Here is a 15,393-nt window from a genome sequence, read left to right as displayed (position 1 = left end):
ATATTATTTAAATGGGTTTCTCAAAAATGAAATATGCGCACTGCTCATTACGGTGCACAATAGCATATATCATCTTAAGCACTATTAGGTATTGGCAAATGAGCACCGTTTACTTTCACTGGAAAATTTACTTCCAACAAAATTCCCCTTTTTTTATTTATCGATAATTTCCCAAATTTCCGATTGCCGATCGACGGCAAATCTCGAACTATTCTCCGGCGATTCAGTCGGGGGACTTAGAATCCGCTGAGGGTTTGTGGTTTTTTTGCTCGGATTCGACCGGTTTTGGTCCGCTCGGGCTTGAGGAGGAAGAACTTGCAGAGATCTGCTCATGGCCTTGTTTCCATTTCTGGGCAAATCTGAGTGAGATCTCTAGTTGTTTTCTCTTCTTCTTTTTTTTTTCTATCTTAGATTTGTTTTGTTGCTGGTGTATTGATTATGGGTTTCTAGCTTGAGAAATGAGCAAATCTGGCGTAGGGTTTTCATTTCAAATCCACAGAGCAGGTTTCATCGTGGTTCCTTGTGAAAGTGAGTGGCTTAAACTTGACTCAGACGTTTTAGTTTATTGGGAAATTCTCGAAATGGAGAGAAAATTTAGCTAGTTTGACTTCAAAATGAATGACTACTCAAATCTGCTTGGGGATTTTCGTTGCTCAGAATTTCGTGAAAAAGATGCGTTAGGGAACAGGTTTTGTCTGTAATGGAGCTTGGAGAAGTGAGTTTCCTTTCGATCTGAGGGCTCCACCAGGTCTTGACCTCAAGACCCTTGATCCTGAATCTGAGCATGATTTTAGTACCAATGGAGCAAAACCTGTTTAATTTTTGGATAAGTGGGTTTGTCTTTTGCGTTTTTGTTATCTTGTAAATTCATGTTTGGTCTTTCCAGTTAGTCATTGGCTTATGTAACTAAGCTGCAGCACGTAGATGAATAATGCTGTTCTCTTGGACCTTGCAGATAATGATTTTTTGGTGCTTCCAAATGGAAAGTCTCGGGAGTTTTAGCTTCCCTGAATGCTCATAGTTTCTTTTTTTTTTTCCAGAGTTTGATTGTGGATTCATCTGATTCTTCATGGATCCATACAAAGAGGAGGCTTTCCGAGCGAAACAGATCGCCGAGAGGAAATTTGTAGAAAAAGACTTTACTGGTGCAAGGAGTTATGCATTGAAGGCTAGGTCGCTGTTTCCTAACTTGGAGGGTATATCACAAATGGTTGCGACTTTCGAAGTTTATACTGCTTCTCAGAGTAGACGTAATGGAGAAATTGACTATTATGCAATTCTTGGACTGAAACCCACAGCTGGGAAAAGGGAAGTGAAGAAACAATACAAGAAGATGGCCATATTGCTTCATCCAGATAAGAACAAATGTATCGGAGCTGATGGGGCATTCCAACTCGTATCTGAAGCGTGGAACTCCTTGTCTGACGAGTTCAAGAAAAGCACTTTTTATTACAAAAGGAAAAAACATATTGACTCCATGGCCGTTCAGAAGAACAGCTCAGAGTATGTGCCTGGAGTTACCGGATTCGATTATTGCCCACCAGCTTCAGAAAGGCTTGATACTTTCTGGACTGTGTGCACCTCTTGCAAAGTACAGTACGAGTATCTGCGGAAGTATGTGAATAAGAGGCTTTCATGTAAGAACTGTCGGGAAGCCTTTATTGCGGTGGAAACTGGACCTGCTCCTGTTAGTGCCTCGTTTCATTATGCAGCAGCATCTCATACACCAAGTAACGGCTATGGCAGTTATGGTTATGATGGTGTCACATGCATGCCTGCCAGTTCCACATATTTCGTGGGTCACCATCCTGGACCTAGATATGATTATGTTACGAATGGATCCTACGAATGGAATTCGTTCCCTGAAACCTCCCCAAGCAATATGGATTCTAATGGTGTGCCCTCGGTTTCTGCTGGATATGGCTATAAGCTCAGTTATGGAGTTGTCTCTAGAGGAAGAAAAAAGGTCAAAGACAGTTCTAATGGGACCTGTTCGATGAAAAGCATGGCTACTGCTCTGATACATTCAAATCCACCTGATGGGTTTACTGATGCTGCTGCAATTAAGGTCAGCAAACTTGAAAAGAAGAGGAAGTTTGTTTCGGGATTCTCTGGTAACGGACACGATGAAAACAATTCAAAATCTGCTCCAGAGTTAAGAACAACAAATACAGATACGAACATGGATCAAGATTTCAAACTTCCCGGCCAAAGTTATTTTTCAACTAGGCGATGCCCTGCTGCACCGGCCTTAGACACCCGTAAGCTATTGATTAACAAAGCTAGGGCAGATGTTCGGCAGAAACTAGAGATTATGAGATTGGCTTCAGAGACGGCAAGTAAAGAAAACAGGACTCCACTCGGTGAAAATGATGTTCGGTCATCCAAAGTTGGAAATCCTGTTTCCCCGGGTCAACAATTGGTACAGGAAACAAAAGGGCCAGTATCAATAACTGTTCCAGACCCCGACTTCCACGATTTTGATAAAAACAGGTCAGAGGAATGCTTCAAGCCAAGGCAAATATGGGCAATTTATGATGAGGATGACGGTATGCCACGCTTGTACTGTGTGGTTCGGGAGGTACTCTCAGTTCAGCCGTTTAAGATTGACATAGCCTACTTGAGCTCCAAAACCGACGCGGAGTTTGGATCAACGAAATGGGTTCATTACGGATTTACAAAGTCTTGTGGGCATTTCAGAATCCGAAACACTGACATAGTTGAGCAAGTGAACATCTTTTCCCATCTCTTGAAAGGCAAGAAGACAGGGAGAGGTGGTTGTGTAAGAATATTCCCCAAGACCGGAGAGATTTGGGCTGTGTACAGAAACTGGTCACCAGACTGGAACAAGTCAACCCTTGATGAGGTGAGGCACCAATATGAAATGGTTGAGATTCTTGATGATTACTCTGAAGAGTTTGGAGTTCGTGTAATTCCACTGGTTAAGCTAGAGGGTTTCAAGACCGTGTACCGAAGAACCACAAGAGAGGACCGTAAGAGATGGATACCGAGGAAGGAGATGTTACGATTTTCGCATCAAATACCATCCTGGTTTCTCAGACAAGAGACTAGCGGGTTGCCCGGAAACTGTTGGGACTTGGACCCGGCTGCCATCCCCGAGGAGTTGCTTCACACGGGGGCGGGAACCGATTAAACTGCACTTCTTGCGACAGAGATAAGAGATTCAGATTTGAGGCATAGATAAGATTGGTGAAAACCCTGTAAGAGTCGATCCATGTAAAGGGTTCTCTTCTTAACTTCGGACAAGTATTCACCAAAAGATTTCAGGATTCTGTAAGCATAAGCCTCTGTTGTTTCTTTCATTGGAGCTTTTTTACATTACTTATGTTCCTCATAGTGACTTTGCTCTGCTTTTCTCCCTCTCTCTTCAACTCTTTTGTTCCTACTTGTTCTTGTTCTTGTTAACCCTAGTGATTAACAAGTTTTACTGATTTACAAATGTAGCATTACCAAGTTATCATTTCAAGCTTTAACTCCTTTTTAATATTTGCATCAATGTTATTTGGTGGATCATTTTCATCTTTTTTCTATTCTTTTGGTTAAAAAATTTCAAGGTTTCATGAGGTCTTGTGAAATCGCGAATGTTGCTTTGCTAGCAAACTGGGATTATATTTTTTATGGTTCAAAAAAAAAATTATTAATTTGGAATCCGTGAATTCAAAATATCTTTTAATCTTAATTTTAGTGGTTAAAATTTATTCTGCAAACCCTAATAGAGCGTTGGATATCAATCTTGTGTCTTAGCAGCGCAAGCAGAGTGGTTCAGCTACTTGATCGATGTCTCTGAACTCTGAGCCCGTGCCCGGAGAAAATGTCATGAACATAAGTACTGACCACAAAGACACTGATAGGTAGGTAATACATGCACATTCTTGGCCCTTAACATGACAAAAGATCGAGTCTCTCTCTTTTTTTCGAGATCAAGGTATCGACTTTCACCGCAAGATCGAGTCTTTTACAGTTTTTGGGGATCAAGTTACACACTTTCAACACAAGATAGAGTCTTTAACGATTTTTTGGTATCAAGATTTCCCATTCTTCGAGATCAAGATGTCGAATTTCAACACATGTTGAGTGTTTCGAATTAAAGATACCAATGAGAAACACAAGATTTAGCCTTTTGTGATATTTTTTTTTGGAAACAGGTTGTGATTGTTTCTTGCATTGTGATGTTGCGGCCAAGGCGTGAATCTCCACGAAAGCCCGTTTTCCTTTTTGACACTATGGGGGACGGAGATTTCGACAGTTACATTGAGAAATCTTAATCCGAAAGAGAAAGAAGTAAAGATCAAAGTAGATAGGATAGAGAAGATCAAACTAAATGCTAAAAATTCTAATAAAAAGATTTGTATTTTAACCTCATCTTTCGGTTCCTTTGAATCGATTTAGAGTGTTTGATGTATTACTAGGAGAGACGGTAGGTAACTCTAGAAATAACACTGCAGAGAATGAGAAGACTGACAAGGAGATGTTTAGCTTCCATATTTTGGGTGGGTTAGTAAAGAAAAAAAAGTACAGGGGCTAAATAAATAAGACACAAGTTTCTGAGGGTTATATTGGTATTTGCGGGTTGTACTTTTCTACTTTTGACTTTTTATATGCGACAGAATAATGCGAGGACGGAGAATAAAAAATATATATATAAAAAGACGTAGAGGTTGTGGAAAATATAAAAAATGGGGAAACAGAAAAAAAAAGAATAGAGAAAATATGAGGTGGTATTTCCAAAATCTAGAAAGTTATTATGTTCTTTCAATCTTGGTTTATTTTATTTAAATATTGTTACACATTATTCAATTCAATTTGATTTTATCATTAAAATTGCTATGATCCGAAACTATTTTGGATGTCAAAGTCATAATCCAGAGTTCAAATAACATGGAGTCAACATATTGGGTACGCATACTCTTATTTATTTTTACATAGTTTACGTACAGCGCTCCGTTGATATTCGAGTTATAAATGAGATTTCAACCCAAACCGAACAACAATCTACTAGCATTTAACAATAAATTTTAACCATTAAAATTAAAATGAAAATAAAAAGATCTTTTGAATTCACGGATTCCAAATTAATATAATTTTTTCCTTTGAACCATAAAAAAACATAAACCGATATTGCTAGCAAACAGGCAACATTCACCGTTTCAAACGATCTCAGAAAACCTTGAAATTTTTTACAAAAAGAACAAAAATTGGAAAAAGAACCCTCCAAAAGACAGTATAAAAAGGAATTGAATCTTGAAATTGTTCTTGAAGGTTTGGTAATGCTACATTTGTAATCGGTAAAACTTGTTAATCACTAAGATTAACAAGGAACAAGAGAGTTGAAGAGGAAAAAAACAAACGAAAACAGATCAAAGTCACTATGATGGAACATAAACTAATGTAAAGAAGTTCCAATGAAAGAAACAACAAAGAGGCTTATGCTTATACAGTCCTGAAATCTTTTGGTGAACGCCTTCTTTGGTCCAAAGTAAAGAAGAGAACCCTTTACATGGATCGACTCTTACAGGGTTTTCACCAACCTTATCTATGCCTCAAATCTGAATCTCTTATCTCTGTTGCAAGAAGAGCAGTTTAATCCGTTCCCGCCCCTGTGTGAAGCAACTCCTCGGGTATGGCAGCCGGGTCCAAGTCCCAACAGTTTCCGGGCAACCCGCTAGTCTCTTGTCTGAGAAACCAGGATGGTATTTGATGCGAAAACCGTAACATCTCCTTCCTCGGTATCCAGCTCTTACCGTCCTCTCTTGTGGTTCTTCGGTACACGGTCTTGAAACCCTCTAGCTTAACCAGTGGAATTACACGAACTCCAAACTCTTCAGTGTAATCATCAAGAATCTCAACCATTTCATATTGGTGCCTCACCTCATCAAGGGTTGACTTGTTCCAGTCTGGTGACCAGTTTCTGTACACAGCCCATATCTCTCCGGTCTTGGGGAATATTCTTACGCAACCACCTCTCCCTGTCTTCTTGCCTTTCAAGAGATGGGAAAAGATGTTCACTTGCTCAACTATGTCAGTGTTTCGTATTCTGAAGTGCCCACAAGACTTTGTAAATCCGTAATGAACCCATTTTGTTGATCCAAACTCTGCGTCGGTTTTGGAGCTCAAGTAGGCTATGTCAATCTTAAACGGTTGAACTGAGAGTACCTCCCGAACCACACAGTACAAACGTGGCATACCATCATCCTCATCATAAATTGCCCATATTTGCCTTGGCTTGAAGCATTCCTCTGACCTGTTTTTATCAAAATCATGGAAGTCGGGGTCTGGAACATTTATTGATACTGGCCCTTTTGTTTCCCGTACCAATTGCTGACCCGGGGAAACGAGATTTCCAACCTTGGATGACCGAACATCATTTTCACCGAGCGGTGTCCTGTTTTCTTTACTTGCTGTCTCTGAAGCCAATCTCATAATCTCTAGTTTCTGCCGAACATCTGCCCTAGCTTTGTCAATCAATAGCTTACGGGTGTCTAATGCCGGTGCAGCAGGACATCGCCTAGTAGAAAAATAACTTTGACCGGGAAGTTTGAAATCTTGATCCATGTTCGTATCCGTATTTGTTGTTCTTAATTCTGAAGCAGATTTTGAATTGTTCTCATCATGTCCATTACCAGAAAATCCCGAAACAAACTTCCTCTTTTTTTCAAGTTTGCTGACCTTAATTGCAGCAGCATCAGTAAACCCATCAGGTGGATTTGAATGTATCAGAGCAGTAGCCATGCTTTTCATTGAACAGGTCCCATTGTAACTGTCTTTGACCTTTTTTCTTCCTCTAGAGACAACTCCATAACTGAGCTTATAGCCATATCCAGCGGAAACCGAGGGCACACCATTAGAATCCATATTGCTTGGGGAGGTTTCAGGGAACGAATTCCATTCATAGGATCCATTCGTAACATAATCATATCTAGGTCCAGGATGGTGACCCACGAAATATGTGGAACTGGCAGGCATGCATGTGACACCATCATAACCATAACTGCCATAGCCGTTACTTGGTGTATGAGATGCTGCTGCATAATGAAACGAGGCACTAACAGGAGCAGGTCCAGTTTCCACCGCAATAAAGGCTTCCCGACAGTTCTTACATGAAAGCCTCTTATTCACATACTTCCGCAGATACTCGTACTGTACTTTGCAAGAGGTGCACACAGTCCAGAAAGTATCAAGCCTTTCTGAAGCTGGTGGGCAATAATCGAATCCGGTAACTCCAGGCACATACTCTGAGCTGTTCTTCTGAACGGCCATGGAGTCAATATGTTTTTTCCTTTTGTAATAAAAAGTGCTTTTCTTGAACTCGTCAGACAAGGAGTTCCACGCTTCAGATACGAGTTGGAATGCCCCATCAGCTCCGATACATTTGTTCTTATCTGGATGAAGCAATATGGCCATCTTCTTGTATTGTTTCTTCACTTCCCTTTTCCCAGCTGTGGGTTTCAGTCCAAGAATTGCATAATAGTCAATTTCTCCGTTACGTCTACTCTGAGAAGCAGTATAAACTTCGAAAGTCGCAACCATTTGTGATATACCCTCCAAGTTAGGAAACAGCGACCTAGCATTCAATGCATAACTCCTTGCACCAGTAAAGTCTTTTTCTACAAATTTCCTCTCGGCGATCTGTTTCGCTCGGAAAGCCTCCTCTTTGTATGGATCCATGAAGAATCAGATGAATACACAATCAAACTCTGGAAAAAAAAAAGAAATAAGGAGCATTCAGGAAATCTAAAACTCCCGAAACTTTCCATTTGGAAGCACCAAAACACCATTCTCTGCAAGCGTCCAAGAGAACATCATTGTTCTTTAGGACATGAGCCAATAACTAACTGGAAAGATCAAACATGCAGAATTCTGAAACCAGTATTGAACAGATAACAAGAACACAAAGACAAACCCTCTTATCCAAAAACAGTTTCTGCTCCATTGGTACTAAAATCATACTCAAGTTTCAGGATCAAGGGTCTTGAGGTCAAGACCTGGTGGAGCCCGTATATTGAAAAGAAAACCCATTTCTCCAAGCTTCGTTACAGACAAAACTTGTTCCCTATCGCATCTTTTTCACTAAATTCTGAGCAACGAAGCTCCCCAAGCAGATTTGATTAGTCATTTAGTCATTCATTTTGAAGTCAAACTAGCTAAATTTTCTCTCCATTTCGAGAATTTCCAAATAAACTAAAACATCTCAGAGTCAAGTTTAAGCCATTCACTTTCATAACGAACCACGACGAAACCTGCTCTCTGGATTTGAAATGAAAATCTTACGCTAGATTTGCTAATTTCTCAAGCTAGAAACCCATAATCAATACCCCAGCAACAACAACAAATCTAAGATAGAAAAAAAAGAGAAAACAACTAGAGATCTTACTCAGATTTTCTCAGAAATGGTAACAAGGCCATGAACAGATCTCCACAAGTTCTTCCTCCTCAAGCTCCAGCGGATCAAAACCGGTCGAATCCGAGCCAAAAAACACAAACCCTCAGCGGATTCTAAGTTCCCCGACTGAATCGCCGGAGAATAGTACGAGATTTGCCGTCGATCGGCAATCGGAAAATTTTGGAAAATTAACGATAAATAAAAAAAAAGGGGGAATTTTGTTGGAAGTAAATTTGCGTGAAAGTGAACGGTGCTAATACCTAATAGTGTTTAAGATGAAATGTGCTATTGTGCACCGTAATGAGCAGTACGCATATTTATTTTTGAAAAAAAAAATATAAATAATATTAAATTAGTCTTCAATTTTTATAAACAGTTTTAATAATATCATTTATGACGCCTTTTTCCTTTTTCATTTTTAAACGAGTCACTTTTTAATTAGAAATTTCAAAGGATAACCAACTCTCAAAGCATACAAAAATCACTACATACCGCAATTACCTCAATGGTGAAAAAGAAAGACATAATTACTTAAATAACAGTAAAGAAAAAATTAGCAAAATCAAAAAATATAACTCACTTTAGGAGTATAAACATCATAATTAGGATGTTAACAAATTTAACCACACGTTAAAAAGTAAACCGTAATCTGTAGACCATATATTATTTTATTAATATATTCGCTATATTTGATTTTTTTACATAAAATATAGCCGAATCAGATTCACATAATACTTTATTTTGTAAAATATATCCAAAAATGATGTTATAATCATTAGAGACAAAGTATTTTGCAATGACATTTATTTTAATTTTTTTTATATAGTGTAAAGATGAAATGTTTTGTGTGTGTGTATATATATATATATATATATTGGGTGAAAAATTCATTCTATGTTTATTTATTTGCTCCAAATTAAGTTTTGGTAAGAGATATAAAGCTTATATTACCACCGAAACTTAAGACAAACTAAGAAGTAAAAAAAAAAACAAAAACAAATAACAATGATGTATATATTACCAATCACAAAATATGTATTTGGAAGGGTAAGTTCATTCATAGGAAGGTTGGAAAGGGGAAGTGTACGGACGTACACTTTGTGAAACTCTCAAGAGATAGACAGGATAGGAAAGGGAGGAGATCCGTCTCTTTGGACAAAATCTACTCTAAGTTGGTGAAGTTTGCTCTCACTTATATATAATATTATATATAATATATATGTGTATATATATGGTAATATATCAAAAATACATTATTTTTGCTATTTTGACTTCATCATATACATTTATCCAATGATGATTTTGTAATCCATATAATCAGGATTATAGTCTGATCACATGTTGATATCACTGATCGTAACGTTAAATTTGTGGTGATCACACTAATTTGTTATATTTATTCTTTGTATATTTCATTAATTATTTGATAAAATATTATAAATTATGTTATGACCAATGAAATAAATATGTGATTAGATTATATTTTTTATTATATAGGTCAAAATATCACTAGGTGTAAAAGGTTACGTATTGAAATAAAAATAGCAAATAAAGGATACCTAGTATGTACCATAGTTTTGCAAAATGCTAACATGGGTATATTTGTACACATAACAGTGATCTGGCGTTGACACGTGTGCAAAAGTGCCATGTCACCTTTCTCAATGGGATTAAGTCAACGGTTTTTTTAGTTTAGACTAATTTTGAGAGAATAAAATATCTGGAAAAAAATGATTGTGGCTAGGTTTGAAATATTTATGTCCAAAGTATGCTGGTTGATGTTTGGAGGCATCTCTCGTCTCTGTCTCTTTCTGATTCTCCCCGGCGTCTATGTAAGGTTTTAATTCGAAAAATATGGAACAATCGAAGAAAAATTGTATGTAGATGGAACTAAAAACACCAAAGATACATGGTTATTGATTAGGGTGTCAATTTTGGCACCAAAAACCCATCTAAAAAATATTGGATTTTGGATTTGAATTTGTAGAAAAAAAATTTGAGTTTTCTAGATAGGTTCAAATCATCATTTGGATTGATCCCAAAATCCGATTTTATATATTTTTTTAAATAAATGTAAAAAATTATCATTGTATAAGTAAAGTATTAAACGGTCCGACCCGACTTGCTCCAAATCTGAGTCCTATAAGATCGGGTTTCAAGCTTAGCTCTATAAATTTGAATAATTCGGATTGGCCCAAATCCAAACTGAGCCCTTTTTGATTGAGTACGAATTCGGTTTGGATCAGGTCGAGTACGAACCATCTAAAAAATATCGGATTTTGGATTTAAATTTGTAGAAAAAAAATCGGATTTTTGAAGTGGGTTCAAATCGGATTTCAAATTGATTCGAAAATCTGATTTTATTTTTTAAAATAAATGCAAAAAATATTATTATATAAGTAAGTATTAAGCGGTCCGACCCGTCTTGGTCCGAACTCGAGTCCAATAAGATCCGATTTCAAGATTAGTTCTATAAATTCAAATAATTCTGAGTGACCCAAACCCAAATCGAAACCTTCGAATTGAGTTCGAGTTAGGTCTAGATGATGTCGGGTTGGACTGACCCGTTCGATACTCCTAGCGTTGATGAAAAAATAAGTCTTGTAAAGGGTTGATTAGATTAGAACTGTCTACCATGTTGCAAAGAGAGATTGCATTTTTGAACAATACGATCAAAGCTTATATGTGAAATGTTTATATCATTTTAATTTGGAGATTTCGTTGTTTCTCTTTTTCTCCAAATTTAATATAGGGAAGGTTTTGGACATAATTTCAGTGAATGCAGTTCTAATAATGGGTTTGGCCAACATTTTTGGGTAAAGTGAATCTACTTATTTGATCTAAATATTGATAACAAGAGTGATATTTAACTATAATCAAACCGAAATAAAATAGTAAATAATTTAATTTAAATTGAATTCCATACAAAAATTGGTTGGATGCGATGAGATTTAATTAAATTCGAATAGAATATCATATATAAAAAAGTATCGTAAAGAAATGAGAGTTTTTTCAACAACAAAACAAATTCAAACTAAAAAGAATTGAATTTCAAAAAATGATCAAAACCAAATTCTCAATTTCCATCCCCATTGGATTCAGAATTTTCTTAGGTCCCTAAGTTTTTATATGATCAAATCAATTGTGATATATTACTCAAAATAAACATCCGTGTAATTGATTTATAAATGAAATAAAGAAATTAAAAAAAATAGATAGAAAATCCAATCCAAAATATGAAAATGCCATATCTCAAAATCATAGCCGTCCAATGGACAATATCACATCCTCTCTCTATCCATAAGAGAGAAAATAAATAAAAATCTTCTAATGCCACGTGGCACCACCAAAGCCTCTACCTCTCGCCACCAAAAATCAACCCGAAATCTAAGATCAACCCTTTGGACCAATCAGAAGGTGCTGACGTGGCAATACGATAATCTTCGGTGTTTCCCATATAAACCCCCAATGCCGTGCTCCAACACAACTTCACAGCGTTCACTCACTTTGCAGAATCTTAGATTTGTTCTAGCGTTTGCGTTTACAATGGCGGCCACGTCTGCGATTCAGAAAACCGCGTTTGCAGGGCAAACGGCCCTTAACCAGTCCAACGAGTTCCTCCGCAAGGTCGGCGTTTCCAGCGGCGGCCGCGTTACCATGCGCCGTACCGTCAAGAGTGCTCCTCAAAGCATTTGGTAACTTTGCTCTCTCTCTCTATATATATATACACACACGAAACAGTCTCAGTAAATGTGGTTTTGATGGATGGTGATGATGATGAAAAATGCAGGTACGGACCGGACCGCCCAAAGTACTTGGGACCCTTTTCCGAGAACACACCGTCGTACCTAACGGGAGAATATCCCGGAGATTACGGCTGGGACACGGCTGGGCTCTCGGCAGATCCCGAGACCTTCGCCAAGAACCGCGAGCTAGAAGTAATCCACTGCAGATGGGCAATGCTCGGAGCCCTAGGCTGTGTCTTCCCTGAGATCCTCTCCAAGAACGGAGTCAAGTTCGGAGAAGCCGTGTGGTTCAAGGCAGGTTCTCAGATCTTCTCGGAAGGAGGCCTTGATTACCTCGGAAACCCTAACCTAATCCATGCCCAGAGCATTCTAGCCATCTGGGCATGCCAGGTCGTGCTTATGGGCTTCGTCGAAGGCTACCGAGTTGGAGGTGGCCCTCTGGGCGAAGGGCTCGACCCCCTTTACCCGGGAGGAGCCTTCGATCCGCTGAACCTGGCAGAGGACCCCGAGGCTTTCGCTGAATTGAAAGTGAAAGAGATCAAGAACGGCCGGCTTGCCATGTTCTCCATGTTCGGATTCTTTGTTCAGGCCATCGTCACGGGTAAAGGACCCATCGAGAACTTGTATGATCATGTCGCTGATCCTGTCGCCAACAATGCTTGGGCTTATGCTACAAACTTTGTTCCCGGCAAATGAACTGAACCGTCATGATCTCTTAAAGCTTAACTGTATTGTCCCCATGAAGTGTTGTTGACGGTGTTTTATGTTATTGTACTTTGCTATATATATGAGTACTCGCTGTGGAGTTCCTTTCCTCATGCTGTTTGGTGTCAGATCTGAATATATCTTATCGTTTCAGCACCAGTTGCTAAGATAAGGGTTGGCGAAAAACTGAACTGAACTGCATTGAATATACATAACCTGGAAACCTTAAAATAAAATCTCACTAGAAAATGAGTGATCATTTGAGGTAAAAAAACTTACAAATCTTTGTTTTCCCCATATCTGGCTAATCATCAAAAGTCGGGAAGACGGGCATCACCAGAAGTCCTTGCAGGAACATGATCCATCTCTGAAGTGATGGAACCGAGTATTGTCTCTCACGATGATCTCCCGTTTGTATATCCGAGAGAGTAGCTTGGTCACATTGTGGCAATCGTTGCATACCGTAAGATTCTTCACAACCCTTATCGGCTTCCTGGCTTTCGTGTTGATTAGCCCGTAAGCTATAGCTAGTCTCTCGCTGTGTATCTCTAGTTCGGCTTCTTTCTCCTCCTCTCCTTGAACATGCAACAACACTTGTGTTGTGTCTGGGATGTGCCCTGCAGCTTTCAGTCTCTCTCTCATCTCATTCAGCTTCACGTAAATCTCCTCGGTTTGTAAGTGTGATCTGTCTCCTACCACAAATCTGTGAATCACGCCCTCGTGCTCTATCGAGCTCCATCCTGCTTCCTTCTTGATCCCTTTCTTCTTCATCCTCTCTCTTACCTCTGAGACTTTCTCCCACTTTCCCTCGGAAGCATACATATTAGACAGCAGAACGTAAGATCCAGTGGTCTCTGGAGCCATCTCTATCAAGAGACGGGCTGCATATTCACCGATATCTGTCTTCTTATAGATCCTTGCACTGCGTAGTAAGCTCATCAAGATCACTTTGTTTGGTCTCATGGGCATATTTTCAACGATGTCTTTCGCCTCTTCCAAATGCCCGGTTCTGCATAACACATCTACCAAGCAACCATAGTGTTCAACTGTGTGCTCAATCCCGTACTCGTTTCGCATCAAATAGAAGTAAGAACGAGCTTCATTGACATATCCCGTATGACTACAAGCATTCAACACACCAACGAAGGTTATGGCGTTAGGTTCTGTACCTCTCTCTCGCATTTTGTTGAATAGTTCTAGTGCTTTGTTGGCCATCCCGTGCATACCTAGCCCTGCGATTATCGAGTTCCAGTGACCCAATTTCTTTCTACGTATCACTTGAAACACTGATAATGCATTCTCAATGCTCCCACATTTGGAGTACATTTCTATCAGCAATGTTCCGATCACACCACCGGGTTCGATTCCATTCTTGATCATGTAAGAATGAATCCATGTTCCCCAACTGAGAATAGCAGATTCAGACACTGCAGAGATAACACTCACTAAGGTTGCGTCACTGGGCTTGAAGTCATGTTCCAACATTCTGAAGAACATCCGAAAAGCTTCCTTGAACCTGCCATTTATCTCGTATCCTGCAATAATGGAGTTCCATGTGACCAAATCTCTCGAGGGCATACGATTAAACAATCTACGGGCGGACTCGGGATCACCCGATTTCATATAACCATTGATCATTGCGTTCCATGAAACCAAACTCTTGTTCGGCATCTTACTGAAAATCTCTCTAGCGTCCTCAATCTTTCCACTTTTCGAGAACCCATCGAGCAAGGCAGTCCACGAAAACGAGTCTCTTTCAGGCATCTCATCGAACACCTTCAATGCAATTTCCACTTGGCCACTTCGAGCATAACCATCGATCAGAGAGTTCCAAGTAACCAAGTCCTTTTCTGCCATATTATCAAACACCTTGCAAGCACTTTCGATCGAACCACATTTCGAGTACAAGCTCACCAAGCTGCTCTGCACAAACTTATCCAGCGCGAAACCCAGTTTCAGCGCAAACCCATGAATTTGCTTCCCTTCTTCAACCGCGTTCAAGCGTGAGCAACCTTTTATCACGCAAGGGAAGGTGAAATTATCCGGCGGGAACTCACGGACCAGAAGGCAGAACAAAGATATTGCGTCGTGGGAGCGATGGTTTTCGATATAGCATTTGATGATCATGTTCCACAGGACTAGAGACGGGTCAGGGATCCGTTCGAAGACGGAGCGAGCGTAGCGAAGATTGTTGATCTCTGGCGCCGTATAGCGCGAGAGAAGGCGTGAAGAGACGGAAGGGTTGATGAAAGTTCCTGTCTTGAGGGACAAACCATGGAGCTGTCTTGTTTCGTCGAAGGTTTTCGAGGAGGTGAGGAGAGAAAAGCAGTCGTTGTGAAGAAAGTAATGGCGGGAAGACGCCGCCGACGCCGCCGGATTCTGCATTCTGCCGGGGATTTAATGTCTTCGGGAACTGACAAGTGATAACTGTTTCGTGGCGTTTACATCAATCGGCGCCAAAAATCAGTTTTTAATTATTTTAAAAATCAAACGTAGTGGCAAAAAAAGGACAAAATAATATTAAAAAAAAAATTGGCTGTA

General features: G+C 39.4%; 4 protein-coding genes across 7 annotated transcripts; 2 read left to right on the top strand and 2 right to left on the bottom strand.

The window, feature by feature from the left end:
• The first annotated feature begins 95 nt into the window (after window positions 1-95).
• LOC104826626 lies at window positions 96-3,507 on the top strand. 2 transcript variants are annotated; one of them, XM_010559410.2, is made up of 3 exons: window positions 96-363; window positions 451-528; window positions 1,041-3,507. In XM_010559410.2, the coding sequence occupies exon 3, from the start codon at window positions 1,070-1,072 to the stop codon at window positions 3,152-3,154; it is 2,085 nt and encodes a 694-aa protein (XP_010557712.1). In that variant the 5' UTR covers window positions 96-363; window positions 451-528; window positions 1,041-1,069; the 3' UTR covers window positions 3,155-3,507. The 2 variants fall into 2 exon arrangements, with proteins under 2 accessions (XP_010557712.1, XP_010557711.1); XM_010559409.2 differs by lacking the exon at window positions 451-528.
• Window positions 3,508-5,245: 1,738 nt separating this feature from the next.
• On the bottom strand, window positions 5,246-8,656 carry LOC104826625. Of its 2 annotated transcripts, none has more exons than XM_010559407.1 (2): window positions 8,393-8,656; window positions 5,246-7,715 (listed from the first exon to the last, which is right to left on the bottom strand). In XM_010559407.1, exon 2 carries the CDS (start codon window positions 7,684-7,686, stop codon window positions 5,602-5,604), a length of 2,085 nt encoding a protein of 694 aa, XP_010557709.1. In that variant the 5' UTR covers window positions 7,687-7,715; window positions 8,393-8,656; the 3' UTR covers window positions 5,246-5,601. The 2 variants fall into 2 exon arrangements, with proteins under 2 accessions (XP_010557709.1, XP_019059741.1); XM_019204196.1 differs by having other exon boundaries at window positions 5,246-7,670.
• A 3,219-nt stretch (window positions 8,657-11,875) lies between these two features.
• Window positions 11,876-12,965, top strand: LOC104826622 (chlorophyll a-b binding protein 5, chloroplastic). The gene is made up of 2 exons (XM_010559404.2): window positions 11,876-12,096; window positions 12,192-12,965. Exons 1-2 carry the CDS (start codon window positions 11,948-11,950, stop codon window positions 12,841-12,843), a joined length of 801 nt encoding a protein of 266 aa, XP_010557706.1. The 5' UTR covers window positions 11,876-11,947; the 3' UTR covers window positions 12,844-12,965.
• Window positions 12,882-15,378, bottom strand: LOC104826624 (pentatricopeptide repeat-containing protein At2g29760, chloroplastic-like). Of its 2 annotated transcripts, none has more exons than XM_010559405.2 (2): window positions 13,132-15,377; window positions 12,882-13,048 (listed from the first exon to the last, which is right to left on the bottom strand). In XM_010559405.2, the coding sequence occupies exon 1, from the start codon at window positions 15,235-15,237 to the stop codon at window positions 13,186-13,188; it is 2,052 nt and encodes a 683-aa protein (XP_010557707.1). In that variant the 5' UTR covers window positions 15,238-15,377; the 3' UTR covers window positions 12,882-13,048; window positions 13,132-13,185. The 2 variants fall into 2 exon arrangements, with proteins under 2 accessions (XP_010557707.1, XP_010557708.1); XM_010559406.1 differs by having other exon boundaries at window positions 12,923-13,874; window positions 14,022-15,378.
• Between the last annotated feature and the right edge of the window lie 15 nt (window positions 15,379-15,393).

The sequence above is a fragment of the Tarenaya hassleriana genome, unplaced genomic scaffold, assembly GCF_000463585.1.
Source record: "Tarenaya hassleriana unplaced genomic scaffold, ASM46358v1 Cleome5, whole genome shotgun sequence".
NCBI classification, from domain to species: domain Eukaryota; kingdom Viridiplantae; phylum Streptophyta; class Magnoliopsida; order Brassicales; family Cleomaceae; genus Tarenaya; species Tarenaya hassleriana.
The sequence above is the reverse complement of the archived record's forward strand: the minus strand, read 5'-3'. Positions and strand labels throughout refer to the sequence as shown.

Bases quoted from the DNA above. Each gene is read 5' to 3' on its own strand.
- LOC104826626 (XM_010559409.2), top strand. From the start codon at position 1,070: ATGGATCCATACAAAGAGGAGGCTTTCCGAGCGAAACAGATCGCCGAG.
- LOC104826625 (XM_010559407.1), bottom strand. From the start codon at position 7,686: ATGGATCCATACAAAGAGGAGGCTTTCCGAGCGAAACAGATCGCCGAG.
- LOC104826622 (XM_010559404.2), top strand. From the start codon at position 11,948: ATGGCGGCCACGTCTGCGATTCAGAAAACCGCGTTTGCAGGGCAAACG. The intron at 12,097-12,191 runs GTAACTTTGCTC...TGAAAAATGCAG, and splicing joins AGTGCTCCTCAAAGCATTTG to GTACGGACCGGACCGCCCAA.
- LOC104826624 (XM_010559405.2), bottom strand. From the start codon at position 15,237: ATGCAGAATCCGGCGGCGTCGGCGGCGTCTTCCCGCCATTACTTTCTT.